At 39.8% G+C, this 19338-nt stretch overlaps 1 protein-coding gene across 3 annotated transcripts in view; it reads left to right on the top strand.

Annotated features, from left to right (window-relative positions):
* Positions 1-19338, top strand: part of Fer (FER tyrosine kinase) — a 333973-nt gene that overhangs the window by 77714 nt on the left and 236921 nt on the right. For all 3 annotated transcript variants that reach the window (XM_057755315.1, XM_057755306.1, XM_057755297.1), the window contains one exon: positions 15339-15461. In XM_057755315.1, coding sequence (XP_057611298.1) covers positions 15339-15461 — 123 coding nt within the window. The remainder of the gene's footprint in view (positions 1-15338; positions 15462-19338) is intronic.

Genomic DNA, 19338 nt, shown 5'->3' with positions numbered 1-19338 from the left:
GATTAATACTCCCAAGAAGTTAGTACTAAAATTGATCATTTATTTTAATGAACAGTAAATAGAATGAAAATATAGATACTAGAAAATAATGTGGTAATATTAAAAATAGCTACCTGTTAAGAGCTTTTGAGCAGAGATTTTGTGGCCAAATGATTTGTTTTATTGGCTTTCAGAGTACAATGAGAATAGAATTAGTTATCTCAACACATCACTATTTATTAATTCAATGATGAAACCTTGACCCCCCCCCACCCAATAAATTAAAGATAATAAATCTGTGATACTGTAGTAGATTCACTTTATCCACATTTCACTGAACAGGATCTATCCAAGGTATGAGTAGAAGATAGACAGACATGTGTATGTGTGTTTGTGTATTCTTGTATGTGTATTTTGCAGTGCTAAGGTTCAAATCAAGGGCTTCGGTATGTTAGGCGAGACGTCTACTCCTATTCTAGTTTACTTTCTGTAGTTGTGACAGATGCCCTGACTAAAAGCTGCTTTGAGGTATGGAGGGCTTGTTTAGCTTACAAGTTCAGGTTGTGATCCATCATCATTGAGGGAAGTCAGGCAGGAACTTGAAGGCAGTCCTGCTTACCATTCTACATAGCATTACCTCTGACCATGGAGGTGAGAAGCAGTTGTTTGCGGGGAATTAAAGATCAGGAGTTATTTCCAAACAATGTTGTACTGGCTGGTTTTATGTGTCAACCTGACACAAGCTAGAGTCATCAGAGAGGAAGGAGGCTCAGTTGAGAAAATGCCTCCGTGAGATCCAAGTGTAAGACATTTTCTTAATTAGTGATCTATGGGAGAGAACCAAGCCCACTGTGGGTGGTGCCATTCCTGGGCTTGATCCTGGGTTTTATAAGAAAGCAGGCTAAGCAAGCCATGTGAAAGCAAGCCAAGTGTATCATACCTCCCCCTCCCCCCCATGACTTTGCATCAGCTCCTGCCTTTGGGATCCTGCCCTGTCTGAGTTCCTGTCTTGAATTCCTTCAGTGATGAACAGCAATGTGGAAGTGTGACTCAAATGAACGCTTTCCTCCCCAACTTGCTTTTTGGTCATGGTGTTTCATCACAGCAATAGAAACCCGAACAAAGACAAATGTGAACATCCGATACAAGCCATCCAAAAAGTAATTGTGATTAATACCAGTGCTAAGGTTAAGACTTTTATTTCTTTTGGTGGTATTTTCCAATCTTGAGCAAAGTCTCTTTAGTATGCTAATACCTATCAATATAACATATTAAAATTCTACAAGATTGTGTAAAGTGCTGAATCTTTTGATCTAAAGTAAGGCCTAATCCCTAGGCTTTGTGTTGCTCAGTAAATTTTTAAAGAGAATTTAGGATCAGGACATATTTAGCTTTTCTAATAGAATATAAACATAGTCCCCTCACTGAGTAATAGTAACATGTAGAGAGGTAATGATTTTGGATCTTGTGGAACCCAAGTTAGCAATGTATTTATTGAACTTGAGAGTCAGATCCATTTTGTTTTTGTAGAGCCTATGAACTAAGAGTAGGATTAATAGTTTAAAATGCTGAAAATATCAAAAGCATTATTTTTATGGTACATAAAAACTGTGTGAAACTTGAGCATTAGAGTACACAAGTAAAGTTTTATTGGTGCACAACCATGTTCATTTATCTGCCATCTGTGGGTGATTTCACAGCAACAGAATCAGGTAGTTGCGTCGTGACAGCAAGTATATGTGGCCACAGTATAAGTCACAGTGACACAGTTAGTGGCTGTGCACCATTTTGAGTGCCACACATCTTGATGTACTGCATACAGCATTTCATTTATTTTTGTTACCAGTAGATGCCTATTGTGTCAAAATAAGAAGAGCAGTGGTTTTCAGGTAACTGACCTTTCGGTACTGTGGACTATTTTGTTAATGACTGATCTCTAATTAGACATAGCTAAAATTTTGTCAGGCTGTATTCAAGGAATATTTTTGAAATTGGTGACTTGAAAGCTTTGGGAAAATGTCAGAGAATTAGAAGGCGGGTGTTAGGATAGCTTGAGGAAAGCACACTGTTTAAAAGAAATAGTTGGATTTGTTGGCTTGGAAGTAGAGGAGGTTGAGCTGTGTTTGAAACATTCAACAGAAACGTCTGACTGCTTGGTTATTTAGGAACCATCTTCTGTTCATCTTGAGAAAGGCTCAAAGATTTCAAGGATGACACCAATGAACATGACAGAGTAGACAGAGGAAAACCCACAAGGCCCCAACTCTACAAAGATCTATAGGCAGCTGAGGAAAAGCCAGGAACAGGAGAGGTGGTCCCCCAGGGACGGGCACATCCATTGGTTATCCAGTGCTAAGTGGGTAGCTCTGAAAACACACATACAAATAACATATGTACTGAGCAGGGCATATTTAGGAATATAATACACACACACACACACACACATACACACACATTAAGTAAACTCATGTTAAACAAGTACTCTGCTATCTAGCTATCTCCTAATATAACTGGACAATGATTAAAGATTGACTAGTATGAAAAGATAAACACTTCTAAAATGCCTGTTGTGGATAACAGGATTTTAGAACTTACATATAATTTTTTATTACATTAAATTTCCAATACTATTATTTTAATTATGACTTTAGATTATTTTTTCAAAAACTGAAAAGGGTTGAATTGGCTTAAGTATCATGTTTCTGATATCTCTTTAAAATGTAGTTGTAGCACCATAAGATTTTATGAAGTTTTTTTATATCATGACACAAATATTTTTTATTTTATTTTTAAGACTATAATTACATTTCTCCCCTCCTTTTCATGAGCAAGGCTCTGGTTTCAAACCCCTCTGTAGCTGGAAAAAATGTAATTGATACATACAGATGTTAAAATTTATAAAACCTTACAGGAGGATATACATGAAAATCAGATAGGAAGTCATCTGTGGTGTCTAGCTCCAAAAACCCAGCTGTGAGTGTAGAACATGCAGTAACCACAGAAACCAGTGACGTATAAGCCCTTGGTTGGGAGATGGGGAGGGATAGCAGGAGAAGAAAGAAGCAGAGTAATAAGGGGAGGACTCCAACTGGGAAGGAGGAATGAGGGACAAATAACACCAAGGATGAGTTTTGATAAAAGCCTCAAAGAATCATAGTTTATATGTACCTAAAATTATACACAATATATAGAATGTATGCACACTCACACACATGCATGCACATTAATCTTAAAAGAAGTTAACACGGTTGACAGTGATCTGTGCAAGAGCCACAGATTAACAAAAACACCACTCCCTATCTTCAGGAAGTTAAACCTTGCCTACTTCTCTCATAGGACAGTTAGAAAGTGATGGATGGAGCTTGCATTTCCATGTAACCAGGACCTGACAAAACCCCTCTACTTGTCAGAAAAAACAAAACAAAGTACCCACTTTCTCATGGTTGGTCAGTGTAGTCCAAGTGACTTCTAAACCAATATAGATTATCAGTGTAATCTTGGTTGCTTCTAGCCGGGCGGTGGTGGCGCACGCCTTTAATCCCAGCACTCGGGAGGCAGAGGCAGGTGGATCTCTGTGAGTTCGAGGCCAGCCTGGTCTAGAAGAGCTAGTTCCAGGACAGGAACCAAAAGCTACAGAGAAACCCTGTCTCGAAAATCCAAAAAAAAAAAAAAAAAAAAAAAAAAAAAAGACAGCGTATATCGAGGACACAGTGCTCAGGTAATTACTGCTGGATCTGACCTGGAAGTCTCTTTCCTGCAGTCTAGCTTCCATGGTTCCAGAAACACTGCTTAAACTACTTTGAACAGTAAGGAACTATTCTCATCCAGATGCAGCATCTATGTTCCAGGACAATTACCTGCGTGACAAGAAATGCATAAAGGTGCAAAAAAGAGCAGTCATACTTGGATGGTAGTCAAAGCTATCCAGCGGGATTAAGTCCCACTCAGTAAGAAAAAAACCATGCCTAGTGCTAGAAAATTAGCTCACTTTCCAGAGATAGTGGGGTCCTGGACCTGAGACAAGAATCTACTGTCGTCACTTTGCCAGACCAGCATGATTTCTTACTATATCCCAAATCTTATCCTTATAACCGCACATGAGAGTAGCTATCATCTTTCATCAAAGCCTGTCTTTACAGCAAATGGGGGTCATTCCAGAAAACCACAGCTGGACATATAGAATTCAACAGATGGTGGTGAGCACAGTGCCAACAGAGACATCCACATCACAGCTACAGCATCCGTGGCAAAGGGAACATGGAAAGAAAGGGTGGAAAGCATCTTAGAGCAGGAACACCAGAATGTTTGTGCTGAAACAGTTTCTCCAAGAATGGCTGTATTGGAGAAAGTCCCCACCTTTTGACATTGCTATTATTGGATTTGTTAATCTGTATATTTAATTCCACTAGTATGATTTTTTTCTAAGATGAAATTTGGTATGAAAAAATTTGTGCATATGTTCAATATTGTTATATTTTCCTGATTAATTTATCCCTTGATTAGAATGAAATGCCACCTCCTTTTTTCAAGACAGAGTTTATCTTTTTTTTTCTTTTTTAATTGTTTTTATTGAGCTATATATTTCTCTCCACACCCTTCCCTCCATTTCTCCTCCCCTTTTACCCTCTCCCATGGTCCCCATGCTCCCAATTTACTCAGGAGATCTTGTCTTTTTCTACTTTAAACTTCCCAAGTAGATTAATTAGATGTCTCTTAGGGTCCTCATTGTTGTCTAGGTTCTCTGGGATTGTGATTTTCAGGCTGGTTTTTCTTTGCTTTATGTCTAAAAGCCACTTATGAGTGAGTACATATGATATTTGTCCTTCTGGGTCTGGGTTACCTCACTTAATATGATGTTTTCTGCTATACCCATTTGCCTACAATTTTCAAGATGTCATTATTTTTTTCTGCTGTGTAGTACTCCATTGTGTGAATGTACCATGTTTTCCTTATCCATTCTTCAGTTGAGGGGCATTTAGGTTGTTTCCAGGTTCTGGCTATGACAAACAATGCTGCTATGGACATAGTTGAGCACACGGTCATCAAGATAAAACTGCAGCCTACAGAATGGGGAAAGATCTTCACCAACCCCACATCAGACAGAGGGCTGATCTCCAGAATATACAAAGAACTCAAGAAATTGGTCATCAAATGAACAAATAATCCAATTAAAAATGGGATACAAACATAAACAAAACTCTCAACAGAGGAATCTAAAATGGCTGAAAGACACTTAAGGAAATGTTCAGCATCCTTAGCCATCAGAATAATGTAAATCAAAACAACTCCGAGATTCCATCTTACACCTATAAGAATGATCGGGATCAAAAACACCGATGACAACTTATGCTGTAGAGGATGTGGGGTAAAGGGAACACTCCTGCATTGATGGTGGGAATGCAAACTGGTACAGCTCCTTTGGATATTAGTATGGCGATTTCTCAGAAAATTAGGAAACAACCTTCCTCAAGACCCAGCAATATCACTTTTGGGCATATACCCAAAGGATACTCAGTGTGGTTGACTTTATGTTGAGGTCTTTGATCCATCTAGACTTGAATTTTATGCATGGTGCTAGATATGAATCTATTTTCATTGTGCTACATGTTGATATCCAGTTATGCCAGCACCATTTGTTGAAGATGCTTTCTTTTTTCCATTTTATATTTTTTGCTTCTTTGTCGAAAATCAGGTGTTTGTAGGTGTGTGGATTGATATCTGTGTCTTCTATTTGATTACATTGGTCCTCCTGTCTGTTTTATGCCAATATCAGGGTGTTTTTAGTACTGCAGCTCTGTAGTAGAGTGTAGAGTCAGGGATTGTGATGCCTCCAGAAGTTCTTTTATTGTATAGGACTGTTTTGACTACCCTGGGTTTTTTGTTTTTCCATATGAAGTTGAGTACTGTTCTTTCTAGGTCTGTGAAGAATTTTGCTAGGCATTGCATTGATCTGTAGATTGCTTTTGGTAAGATTGCCATTCTTACTATGTTAATTCTACCTACCCAAGAGCATGGGAGATCTTTCCACTTTCTGGTGTCTTCAATTTCTTTCTTCAAAGATTTAAAGTTCTTGTTATACAAGTTTTCCACTTGTTTGGTTACAGTTACTCTGAGATATTTTATGCTATTTGTAGCTGTTGTGAAGGATGGTGGTATTTCTCTGATTTCTTTCTCAGCCTATTTATCATCTGTGTAAAAGGAAACTAAAGATTTTTTTGAGTTAATCTTGTATTTTGCTACATTACTGAAGGTGTTTATGAGTTGTAGAAGTTCCTTGGTAGAATTTTTGGGTTCGCTTATGTAAACTATTATATTATCAGCAAACAGTGAGAATTTGATTTCTTCTTGTCTGATTTGTATCCCCTTGATGTCCTTTTTGTTGTCTTATTGTTCTAGCTAGAATCCCAACAACTACATTGAATAGATATGGAGAGAGTGGACAACCTTGTCTTGTTCCTTATTTCAGTGGGTTTGCTTTGAGTTTCTCTCCATTTAGTTTGATGTTGGCTCTTGGCTTGCTGTATATTGCCTTTATTATGTTTAGGTATGTTCCTTTTATCCTTGCTCTCTCCAAGACTTTTATCATGAGGGATGTTGTATTTTGTCTAAGGCTTTTTCAGCATCTAATGGCATGATTGTGTGTGTGTGTGTTTCCCGTTTGTTTATATGGTGGATTATGTTGACAGATTTTTGTATTGTTGAACCATCCTTGCATTTCTGGGATGAAGCCGACTTAATCATGGTGGATGATTTTTCTGATGTGTGCTTAGATTTGATTTGCCAGTGTTTTATTGAGTATTTTTGCATCAGTGTTCATGAGTGAGATTGGTCTGTAATTATCTTTCTTAGTAATGTCTTTGTGTGGTTTGGGTACTGGGGTAATTGTAGCCTCATAAAAGAGTTTGGCGATGTTCCTTCTGTTTTTATTATATGGAACATTTTGAGGAGAATTGGTATTCTTCTTTGAAAATCTTATAGAATTCTGAACTGAAATCGTCTGGTCCTGGGCTTTTTTTGGTTGGGAGACTTTTGATGACTGTTACTATTTCTTTACTACTTACAGGTCTATTTAATTTGTTTATCCGGTCTTGATTTAATTTTAGTAAGTGATATTTATCCACAAAATTATCCATTTACTTTGTTTTCCAATTTTGTGGAGTACAGGTTTTGAAATATGACCTAATGATTTTCTGGATTTCCTCTGTGTCTGTTGTTATGTACCCCTTTTCATTTCTGACTTTGCTAATTTGAATATTCTCTCTCAGCCTTTTGGTTAGTTTGTATAAAGTTTTGTTTATTGGGTTGATTTTCTTGAAGAACCAAATCTTTGTCTCATTGATTCTTTGTATTGTTTTCTTTGCTTCTATTTTGTTGATTTCAGCTCTCAATTTGATTATTGCCTGCTGTCTAGTTCTCCTGGGTGAGTTTGCTTCTTTTGGTAGTAGAGTTTTCAGGTGTTGTGTTAACTCATTAGTGTGGGAGTTCTTTAGGCATTTAGTGCTTGACCTTTCTTCTTAATACTGCTTTCATTATGTCCCATAAATTTGGGTATGTTGTGTGGTCATTTTCATTGAGTTTAGAAAGTCTTTAATTTCTTCCTTGACCCATCGATGATTCAGGTGAGCATTGTTTAATTTCCATGTGTTCGTGGGCTTTCTGGAATTAGTGTTGCTGTTGAATTCTAATTTTTTTTCTAAAAAAAAAAATTAAAAGAAAAAAGAAAATGAATTCTAATTTTAAGCCATGGTGATCCGTTAAGATATATGGGGTTATTCCAGGTTTTTTTTGTTTTGTTTTGTTTTGTTTTTTTTGTATCTGTTGAGGTTTACTTGACTTTGTTTTCTAGAGTCTCCTGATTGTGCTTCTCTCTTCAGTTAAGAACACTGCTGTCAGTAATCCAGTCTTTCTTTCTTTGTTCTTAAATGAATTGTTTTTGGGTTATTGGGGTCATAAGAAGTGGTAGGTAGTTTTGCTGGGTACAGTGGTTGATGTTAGCTGCTGTGCTCTTTTAGGACTGGAATGTACTGCTCCATGCTTTTCTGTCTCTCAGAGTTTCCCCTGGGAAATCACGTGTTATTCTGATGGGTTTTTTCCTTTATATGCGACTTGTGTTATTTTTCTTGCAACTTTGAAGATTTTTTTCTTTATTAGGTTTATTCAGTGTTTCTGATATGCTGTTGGGTGTTTCCTTTCTGGTCTTGTCTAGTTGACATTCTATGTGCTTGTGTCTGTCAGTATGTCTTTGTTTTGGGAAATTTTCTCTGATCTTGTTAAAGCCATTGTCTTGGGATTCTTTCCCCTCTTTTGACTATAATTCAAAGATTTGCTCCTTTGATGATGTCTCACATTTCCTTTATGATTCTATCCTGTGCTTTAAATATTTTTCATTTTCTTTATTTATTTTTAGAACCTTTACTTTGTCTTTGAGTCCTGATATTTTAACTTCTGCCTGATTCATTATACTTAAAAAGGCTTTCCCTTGAGTTTTCTAACTGGGATATTGAGTTTTTCAGTCTGTCTTTATTTTGGCTTGCATTTTCTTCAATGTTCCAATCTCTTCATTGAATTCAGTTTTCAAATCCTGATTTATACTCCGTATTCATTCAGATGCATATTTGTATTTTCTTGGAAATCACTTAGGTGTTTATTGTTATCCTCTTACAGTTCAATCAAGTGTTTGTTTATGTCAGTTTTAAATTTCTTCAAGTTTTTGACAAAGTTTATGGTTGTTTTTTTAAATGCTGTGTCCTGGGGTTCATATAGGTAGTTCTCAATAGAGCACATGTCTATAGGACTAGTGGGTTTGACAGGAGACGTGCTGTTCTAGCCATTCATGTTGTTTTTGTTTATGTGATGTGACCTGCTCATGTGTACTTCTTCCTTTGCTTGGGGCTGATGTGATAATCCGGCCTTCCTTAGATGGGCCAGTGCACATACATATTCTTTCTGAGCCAGGGCAGGTAAAGCTGGTGAGCCATCTGCTTAGCTGGACCAGACAAAGGTGGCTTCCAGAGGGTGGTTCTGGGTCTCCGCTAGACAAAGGGAGTTCACAAATGAAGAGGGTTTATGGACCCAGGTCTGAACCTAGGCTTGTGGGGTTGCAAGTGGTGGAGGTTGGAGGACTGTCAGGGAAGGGCAGAAGCTACTTACACAGGAAAAGTGGTTTGCATACAGAGCTATGGACCATTATCAGTGTCAGACAGTGTTTTAATATTCCTGAGTAATTTATCTGACTCAGCTTTTTTTCTTTTTGTATTTTAAGGTTTTATTGAAAATAAATATTGCTTAGATTACATACAACATGTGAAAAATCAACTTAAAGTGAGAAAATATTTACTCTGGATCCAGGTTTCATTGCACAATACTGACTCAGCTTTTTATTGATAGACATTTAGGTTGTTTCTATTTGTTTGGATCCAGGTTTTGTGGGGCCCGAAGCTTATAAAATCAGAAAAATATCATTAGCACCATAATATAGTCAGCTTTGGTTATTGCGTTTATGAGTAGGACCTCAGTAAACATGTTTGTATTGTTGCCTTTATGTACTTCTGTGTTTACATAATTATTATACATGATAACTTCTGATAGGTAGAATTCCTTAAGACAGACAGAGTAGTTAAGAGGAGGGATTCAGTATTTATGCTGCTTGGGCTCTAATACCAGCCTTTGTATCTATCAGCGATATGACTGTTGCCAAAATCCTCATATTTTCTATGCCTTAGTTTCCCAGGTATAAATGAAGGTAATAATACTTTATTGTGAGGATCATATGAATTTAAGTGCATATTAAAAACAGTCAAATGCTAATTATGTCTCCCTGTGTTGTTTTCAGATACTAACTGGTTTATTTTATAATATTGCATCATTTAAAAATACAGAGTAAACCCTTTAAATTGTTCCTGTTGTGTTTGCACATAAAGCCTGTATAATGGCATTATGACGAAGGAGCTTTTCCATTTGCTATCTTATTGCTGTGTAAGCTATAATTGCTAAAATGTATTTCTCCTTCTCTCCTGCACTTAATTCATTTACTCTGGATTTTTTTTTAAAGAGGACTAGTGGAAAGGAAAGGCTTTTCAAATAATTTAATAATTTCATTCTTTTCAGTCATTGTCTCTCTTGCTTTGAAATCTGTGTAGTAAAAGTTTAGTTTCCTGAGGTCATTTATTTCTTGTTACTTCCCTAGTGTTTCAGAGAGTTGCTGAGGCAAGAACTGTCTTCAGTAAAGAGCTGCTTAGCTGAGTGATTGGGAAGAGGAGAAATGAGAGAACAGAAGGGATAGGAAAGGGCTGTGGAGGAGACAGCACGAGAGAGGGGACTGGCCGAGCTCTCCATCTGCTTCCCTTCCTTCTCCTTCCCGCTGTTTGCTTTTTCCTCCATGGCCTTTTCCTGCTGGCCCATTCTGTTTATTTTACTTCTTTGTTTTCTTTTCATTATCTGAATATAGTGATACATTTTGAAGTCTAAGTAGTCTTTCACTGCTTGGTTCAGTCTGCAGATGAAGATTTGAACTGAGATTTTTATTTCATTCATTGAGATTTCAATTTTCAGCATTACTGTTTGGTTCTGCTTCAGAATCTCATTTTCGAATTGCTCTTTACTATTCTGATGTTGCCTGGCCAGCTTATTTGTTATTTTGAATTAAGACTCTGTGGTTCTGATTAGATGGGAATGAAGAATTAGTTGTGATTACTTACATACCAGAGCTACTAAAGCAAAATTTTGCTTTGCTGGGATATTTGATGCTGGTCAGCTAGAGCTGAGAAATTAGCAGTGTTTAAGAAGAGACCAGCATCACTGATGTAAAATATTCTGGGAAGTGTTTCCTGAGAGCATAGAGAAGCTGTGTTCCAGAGGCAACCAAGGTTGTACCTCATACTGGCAGCAGGACTCCGTAATGTGTAAGAGTCACCGAGGTGGTACTAGTTTTGGAGGGATGAAGGTGTCATGGAGAGCAGCTGAGGCTGTGCACTGTGAGAGACCAGGAGAGGCCATTGGTGAAGGTGCAGCCTCAGTGGCAGGTGAAGGTCCAGGACTGAAGGGGTCAGCAAAAAAGTTGAGGCTTGGCACCATGAAGAGAACCTATGAGAGGTTATTGCTGAAAGTGCAGCCCGTTTGCAGCAAGGGACCCCCACATTTTGGAGATGCCAGAACCATCAGGAACAGCAGCGGCAGTGGAGTGGAGGCAGCCGGTGCCTTGAAGACAAGATGTGTGTGCTGCAGAGGGCGGAGCTGGAGAAGTGACTCAGGCCCTTTGCAGGAGTCTAGAAGATCGAGAGTGGAGCCCAGATAGTTGGATATTGAGTTATTTATACTCTTGGAGTTTAGTTTTGCTTGGTTAAGATTATGACAGTGCCCTGGTTCTTCTGTCTTAAAGAAGATATTTAATTTTGATTTTAAAGGAGTCCACAGATAAATGATTTGGACTTTTAAAAGAGATTGGATATTTTAAAAAGATTGAAATTTTAAGGACTGAATTTTTAAGACTGGAGGACTTTTAAAATTATTTATGTGAGATCTTGGGGATGAGTAAGAAAGAAAAGGATGTGGCTTACTAGTGATGTGTTTGTGTCAAGTTGACAAGGGGTTGGTTGTACTGGCTGGTTTTGTATGCCAGTTTGACACAAGTTAGAGTCATCAGAGGAAGGAGCCTCAGTGAGGAAATGCCTCCTTGAGACCCAGCTGCAAGGTATTTTGTCAATCAGTCATTGAGGAGAGCACAGTCCATGGTGGGCGGTGCCATCCCTGGGCTGCTGGTCCTGGGCTCTAAAAGAAGGTGAGCTGAGCAAAATATGACAAGCAAGTCAGGAAGCAGCTCCTCTCCATGGCCTCTGGATCAGCTCGTGCTTTTGGGATCCTGCCCTGACTTCCTTCAGTGATGAATAGCAATGTTGAAACATAAGCCAAATAAACCCTTTCCTCCCCAGCTTGCTTTTTGGTCATTCATGGTTTTTTTTTTTTTTTTTATTCTTTTTTAATTAAAATTTCCACCTGCTCCCCGTTTCCCATTTCCCTCCCCTCCTCCCAAATATTGCCCCCTCCCCCCACTCCCCTCCCCCTATCCCCACTCCTCTTCTCCTCCCCCCACACCATTCCCCCTCCCTCTCGATACTGAAGAGCAGTCCAAATTCTCTGCCCTGCGGGAAGACGAAGGTCTTCTATCTACTTCCAGGAAGGTGAGCGTCTAAACAGGCTAAGCTCCCACAAAGCCAGTTCATGTATTAGGATCGAAACCTAGTGCCATTGTCCTTGGCTTCTCATCAGCCTTCATTGTCCGCCATGCTCAGAGAGTCCAGAATCAACCCATGCTTATTCAGTCCCAGACCAGCTGGCCTTGGTGGGCTCACAATAAATCAGTTCCACTGTCACAGTGGGTGGGTGCATCCCTCGTGGTCCTGATTTCCTTGCTCATGTTCTCCCTCCTTCTGCTCCTCATTTGGACCTTAAGAGCTCAGACCGTTGCTCCAAATTGAGACTCTGTCTCTACCTCGATCCATCGCCAGATGAAGGTTCTAAGGTGATATGCAAGATATTCATCAGTATAGGATAGGGTCAATTCAGGTTCCCTCTCCTTAGTTGCCCAAGGTACCAGCTGGGGACATATTCCTGGACACCTGCGTACCCCTCAAGAGTCAAGTCTCTTGCCAACCCTAAGATGGCTCCCTTAGATAGGATATATACTTTGCTGCTCCCGTATCCTCCCTTCCTATATCCCAACCATCCCAATCCCCCGAGCTCCTCCCATCCTCCCCTTCTCATGTTTCTCATCCCATTTCCCCTTTGCCCCATGCCACCTCACCCGCAAGTTCCCAGTTTTTGCCCTGCAATCTTGTCTACTTCCCCTCTCCATGCGGATGACTATATGATTTTCTTTGGGTTCACTTTCTTATTTAACTTCTCTAGGATCACAAATTATATGCTTAATGTCTTTTATTTATGGCTAGAAACCGATTATGAGTGAGTACATCCCATGTTCCTCTTTTTGTGTCTGGGATACCTCACTCAGGATAGTGTTTTCTATTTCCATCCATTTGCATGCAAAATTCGAGAAGTCATTGTTTTTTACTGCTGAGTAGTACTCTAATATGTATATATTCCACACTTTCTTCATCCATTCTTCCATTGAAGGGCATCTAGGTTGTTTCCAGGTTTTGGCTATTACAAACAATGCTGCTATGAACATAGTTGAACAGATACTTTTGTCATTTGATGTGGCATCTCTTGGGTATATTCCCAATAGTGGTATTACTGGATCTTGGGGTAGGTTGATCCCAAATTTCCTGAGAAATCGCCACACTGATTTCCAAAGTGGTTGCACAAGTTTGCATTCCCACCAGCAATGGATGAGAGTTTGTTGTTGTTGTTGTTGTTGTTGTTTGTTTGTTTGTTTTCCCAGTGATGAAAACTCTAAGACATGTGGTATAGATTCTTGAGGTCAAATCAGGTCCCTAAGTGTCTTTACCTTCTGACCATTTTGCTAGCCCATTCTTTTTATTTCACATTTTTGTTTTCTTTTTTTTAATATCTGAATATAGTGACAATTTTTCAGGCCTAAGTAGTCTTTCACTATTTGATCAGTCTATAGATGAAGATTTGAGTTTTTTTATTTGATTAATTGGGCCTTTAATTTTCAGTATAACTGTTTGGTTCTTTTTCAGACTCTCATTATTGAATTGCTCTTTCATGTTCTATATTATGTTCCTTAATTTAGTCAACTGTTTATTTGTATCCTCTTTAAATTCATCGATCATTTTTAAAATCAGTCTTTTGAATTCTTTGGAGTAATTTGCTAGGAAATCAGGGACTTGGAGAACAATTGCTGGCTGTTTTTCATGTTTCTTGAGCTCCTGTGTTTCAATTTATCCATCTGTAGGGATGTATAAATGTAAAGAATGTCTCTCTTACACTTTTTAATGTTATTATTAGCATACATGATAATATTGCAGTTTGGCTATGGTATTTCATGTATATATGATGCTATAAAAAATGGTCTACAGATGGGGCACTCTGGCTAGTTCCCCCTAGTTAGCAGAGTGTGCTTCAGGGAATGGGAAAGGTCCATATGAACTTCGTAGGTGCCATTCCTCCTGTCATTTGTCACTCTGCTGTTGCTAAGTGCTGAATGTCTGGGCACAGGACTCTAGGCTCCCTCCAGTTGTGGTTTCTTGGAGCTGGATTATCAGCTGGGGGTTGTGGTGTCCTTTATCTGTAGTATCTGGAAAGGTTTGCCTGTGAGTAGGTCGTGGGTAGAGAATAAAGGACAGTTTCTCTCAACTGGGATGGTGTGTATGTAGCTAGCAGCAAAGCCTCCTCTCCAAAGTCTTTGAGGTGCTGGCCTCAATCCCCAGTGGTGTTGAAGAAGGAGAAAAGCAAGACACAGTGACGATATAGGTTCAAGTCAGATATAGAAATACTGTGTGAACCAGTTAAGAAAAACAACTACATTACTGATGAGAATAGAAAAGAAGGGCAAAAATAATATAGATTCTGAAATGTTAAAAGTTAATAAAATAAAGCAAGGGAAGAAATGAATGACTTGTGAGAGAAGATATGTCAAAGAGAGGGAAAACCAATGAAAAATAAATGCAATTATATAAAAAGCAAGAAAAATATTGAACAACATGAAAGTTTTGAAAGTCCTGTTGTCAAGGACTGGAAAAGCTTCTGGACTATCTAATGACTGGAAACTAGTGGGCATGTTGTGGGGGTGGCATGGCAGGCCTGCGGTAGGAGTTCTGCTGGGCATTCCGAGGACATGCTGTTCTAGCAGGGTTGTCTGTGTTCACTCATTCCATAGGCTTACCGTATTTGTATCATACCCCCATTATTTTGAGATGTTCATGGACTAGTAACTCCAGAGACCCCCTAATTTGTGAACCAGAGGGCATGGTAATGTCCAAAATATAGCACAATGCCTGAAGGATTGGGGGAGGAAGTGCTGGCTGGGCTCATGTAGGGGACAGGGAGAGCATAGGAATGTGACAGCCTTCCTTTCCTTCCTCAGATGTGGCCAAGCTGACACGGGCAGTTGCTGTTGTTCTTTGAGAGCAGGACACCCTGACTACTGTTCCCTGTGTGGTTCTTATGCTGTTGTTTAAACTTTTTCTTAGGGTTATATCAGAATCGCCCCCATTCTACAGCTGTGACTCATGGCATCCCCCACTTTGTCCCCGCCACATGGCAGAGTAACCCTAGGGTCTCTGACTTGTGAATGTCTTAAGTGTTGTGATACCCTGAGTAGTTTGGTTCCTAAGGATAGGCGCCTTCTCCAGATAGCACCTCATGGCCACACTGAGAGATGGGCATATGCAGATGAGCGTATTTAGTGTGTTATTGATAATGGTGACTCCTCCTTCCAGGTTGAAGACTTTAGCAGAAGAGCTCACGCAGACACAGCAGATGCTTTTACACAAGGAGGAGGCTGTCCTGGAGCTGGAGAAGAGGATTGAAGAATCTTCTGAGACCTGTGAAAAGAAGTCTGAGTGAGTACCAGAGATACATTCTCAAAGAGTACAGGCGAAAGCATGTGTTTTTACAAAAATACTTGCTACATGCTGATGTGGATATGGCATTTCCAGAAATGGAAGTTTTCATTTTAAAATAGTGGAATTTTGTGTAGTTATATGACTCTGGAGAACTGGTTTTGTATTTCTGTAAAATGTGATATTTAACAGCTAGTTTCATGTGAACTTGATACAAACTAGAGTCATCTGAGAAGAGGCGGCCTCAGCTGCGATTGGCCTGTGGGCAAGCCTGTGGTGCATTTTCTTGATTAGTGATTGATGTGGAATGGCCTATCTCTCTGTGGACAGTGCCACCCCTGGGCTACTGGGCCTGGGTACGATAAGGAAACAAACTGAGGAACTCGTGCAGAACAAGCCTATAAGCAGTGTTCCTCCATGGCCTCTGCTTCAGCTTCTGCCTCAGTTTCTGCCCTGCTTGAGTTCCTTCCCTGCCTTTCCTCAGTGATGGACTGTCACCTGGAAATGTCAGCAGAATAAACCCTTTCTTCTCCAAGATTTAGGTCATGGTGTTTCATCACAGCATTAGAAACCCTAACTAAGGCAGATGTGTTCTAGAAAAGTGGTATTGGATTTGTAAATAAAATGCCACGATCAGATGTCTTAATGTTTTAACAGTTTACATTACCTCATGAAGAATCCTTCGTTAAAAGCTATCTTTGTTGCTCAACATTTATTTTTTTGTGAGACTTATTGTAAATCCCTTTTTAAAAGGATTCAGAGAAATGTTATCTAAAAATTGACTGCTGTTGTGTTAAAGACATCAAATAAATTAATTAGAACACACCGATCTACTTTGCATATAGAAATCAGCTTCAGTTTACTTTGTTATTTTTGCTTTCCTGGTATTTGCCTGATTTCTGACTTGAATATTGTTCTGGGTCTTGTGATTTTACTTGTATTAATACATTTCTGTCTTTTAGTAGATGTGTGTACTCCAGTATGCATGCAGGTCCAAGAATGTGTGTTAGTTATGTGTACTCTCTTATGTGTGAAGGTACAAGAATGTGTGTATCTGGATCTTTTGGTAGATGTGTGTACTTGCTTATGTGTGCAGGTACAAGAACATGTATGGAGACCATAATTCGATGTCAAGTGTCTGCCTCAATTGCTCTCCACCTTATTTTTAAAGGCAGGGTCTCATTGGGTTGGAACTTGATGGTTCGACTAGATTGGCTGGGTAACAACCCCCAAGGATTTTCTTGGGTTCCTATCAGTGGGGTTATAGGTGCTTGTATTCTTGGCTTTTAATTTTTAATTTATTCTTCAGTACTTGTATGCATGAATACTATTTATTTAGATTATATCCACACTTGTTGCTTCCTCTTTGACTCTTCCCACACCACCTTATCCACCCAACTTCCTGTTTTGTTGTTCTTTTTCTTCTTCTCCCCTTCTCTCCCTCACATCACTCACTCGGGCTGTGGGTATGCACATGGGTGAGGGCGCCACCCAGTGGAGCATGGGCAGCCTATCACACTGCTGCAGAAGACTGCCTCTTCCTTCCTTTCTCTGCAGTTGCCCATAGCTCCTTACCTGGTGGTGAGGCCTTCCTTCTCTGAGCTGGAATATTGATGGGCTTGACCTTCTGCAGGTCTCGTGCTGTCAACCATGGCTGCAGTGATGTCATGAGTGTCCAAAGACATAACTTTGCAGCCATCTTTCCTGACTTCTCACTCCCTCTTCTACAGTATTCTCCGAGCCTTGTGGAGAAAAGTGTGTGACCTGGATGTTCCATTGAGGACTGAGCATGGTCACATAATTCTGCATACTTTGGCTGGTTCATCTCTCTTTAACAGCCGTCCACTGCATAAAGAAGCCTCTCTGGTGAAGGGTGAGAGTTATACTCATCTATGAGTATAAGGATACAAATTTAGGGGTCATTTTAATTCTATGCCTGTTGCAGACTAATAGTAGTCATGCCTGTAACCTCATCAGCCACAGGTTCTTGCTCTTCATCATAGTTCCAGGGATGAGTTTCCTTCTGTAGGACAGGCCTTAATTAAGTATGATTAAAAGTTGTTGATTACCCCCATAGCATTCCTGCCACTGCTGCTCACATGGTTATCTTCTCATGTTGGTCATTCCTGTAGTCTGCACGGTTCAGGGCTGTGTCAGACTGTTGATAGGTTTTCTTCTCTAATAGCCCACAATGTATGATAATATTGCACTGTGAAATCTAGTCAGCAGAAAGGAAGCTTTTAGGTCAGTACCAGCCTGATTTCTTCACGTTCTGTGATCAGGGTAGGTGTTATCTTTAGCAATAGGGTCATATTATCAAGTTTCAGTGGGGCCACCAGGAGCAATAGCAATAACCTGTTTTTGTGGGTGCTGGGGATTGAACTCAGTACTCATGCTTCTGTGTAAGAACTTTACTAATTGAGCCATTTTCCTAAGCCCGTTGTCTTTTATTTTATTCTCTCTCTCTCTCTCTCTCTGTGTGTGTGTATGTGTATACAAGCATATATGTGTATGCATGGGGAACCAAAGTTGAATGTTGGATATCCTGAATATCTCCATTTCATTTGTGGGTTTTTTATTTTTTGAGTCAGGCTCTTTCACTGAACCACCCTGAGCCCATTCATTTGGGTATGCTGGCTGACCGTTGTGCTCCAGGAAATCTCCTGACTCCCTGTGTCCTACATAGCACTGAGGCTACAGATGCACAGAAAGACACCTGGCTTTTCTGTGGGTGCTTGGGATTGGAGCTCATGCTCTGATGTTTGCACGGAGGGCTCTGTAACAGCAGCATCTCTCCTTAGCTTGTGCATTATCCTTTTTACTGATCGTCAGCTGTGATGACGGGGAACTACAACATGTTTGTCGGCGTGGCCTTCCCAGTTCTGACTGCAACATAAACTTCTCGCCCCCAAACTTCCACTACTGCTTTCAGATTTCAAAGCTCTCGAGGGTTTTGTGATGTGTTAGGTCTCTCTTATCTACACTAGCCTTTATTTTTTGGTATAACTTCTCAGATATTCTCTACTTCGATTAAATTTTCGATCTTCCCACTTCCTTTATTGTAATCAGCAGATGGACTTCTGTATCACAGAAAACTCCCAAGCATTAACTAGATACCTGAAATGCACGTCTTTCCCCTTAGCACCTATCCTAATGCCCATCTTTTTACAGTACAATGTACTCTTCTGGGTCATTTCTTGTGAGATTTTTAAAGTATTGCCATCTTTTATTTTCTCAGAAAATTTGTATTATTTTATATATTTACCTTTTCCTTCCTTCCAGCTGGGTCCTTATACTCACCTTTTCAGTATTGACCCCAGAACCACCAGTCTTCAAGTCTCCTCCCCCAAACCCCTCCACCCCCCCATCTCTGAGGTGCTGGGTACAGTACTCAGCTGACATCTGCCAGGCAATGCTGTGCTGTCACTCAGTTGTACCCCAACTGCTGAAGCCCCCCCCCCCCCGTCATTATTTTCCCCATTTTACCCTTTGCTTTTTCGTCTCTGAGTTTGAACTCATTCCAGGAGCAGTTCCTATCCATTTTCCCAATTACCACTTAGTTTTCAACCTACATAAATCTAGCCTTTATCCCATTACTGCAGAAATAAGAATCTCAGCTATTACCCAAGGCCTGGAGTAGGGCAGCTGTCTTTCCGGACCACTGAATCACATCTGACTTGGCTGCTGTGCTTTTTTTTCGAGACAGGGTTTCTCTGTAGCTTTTGGTACCTGTCCTGGAACTAGCTCTTTCCTGTGCTTTTTGAAGTCTAAGATGTCAAGAGTACCCGTTTGTGTCTCTCGTGCCAGCTCACTCTCTGCTGCTCAGATAGCCCAGTTTGAGGTTTCGGAAGGCATGTTGCTAGGCTGTGTGCCTCTT

Source organism: Chionomys nivalis, chromosome 2 (assembly GCF_950005125.1).
Source record: "Chionomys nivalis chromosome 2, mChiNiv1.1, whole genome shotgun sequence".
In the NCBI taxonomy this organism is placed as follows: Eukaryota; Metazoa; Chordata; class Mammalia; order Rodentia; family Cricetidae; genus Chionomys; species Chionomys nivalis.
Note: the sequence above shows the minus strand (reverse complement) of the source record. Positions and strands in the feature narration are given on the sequence as shown.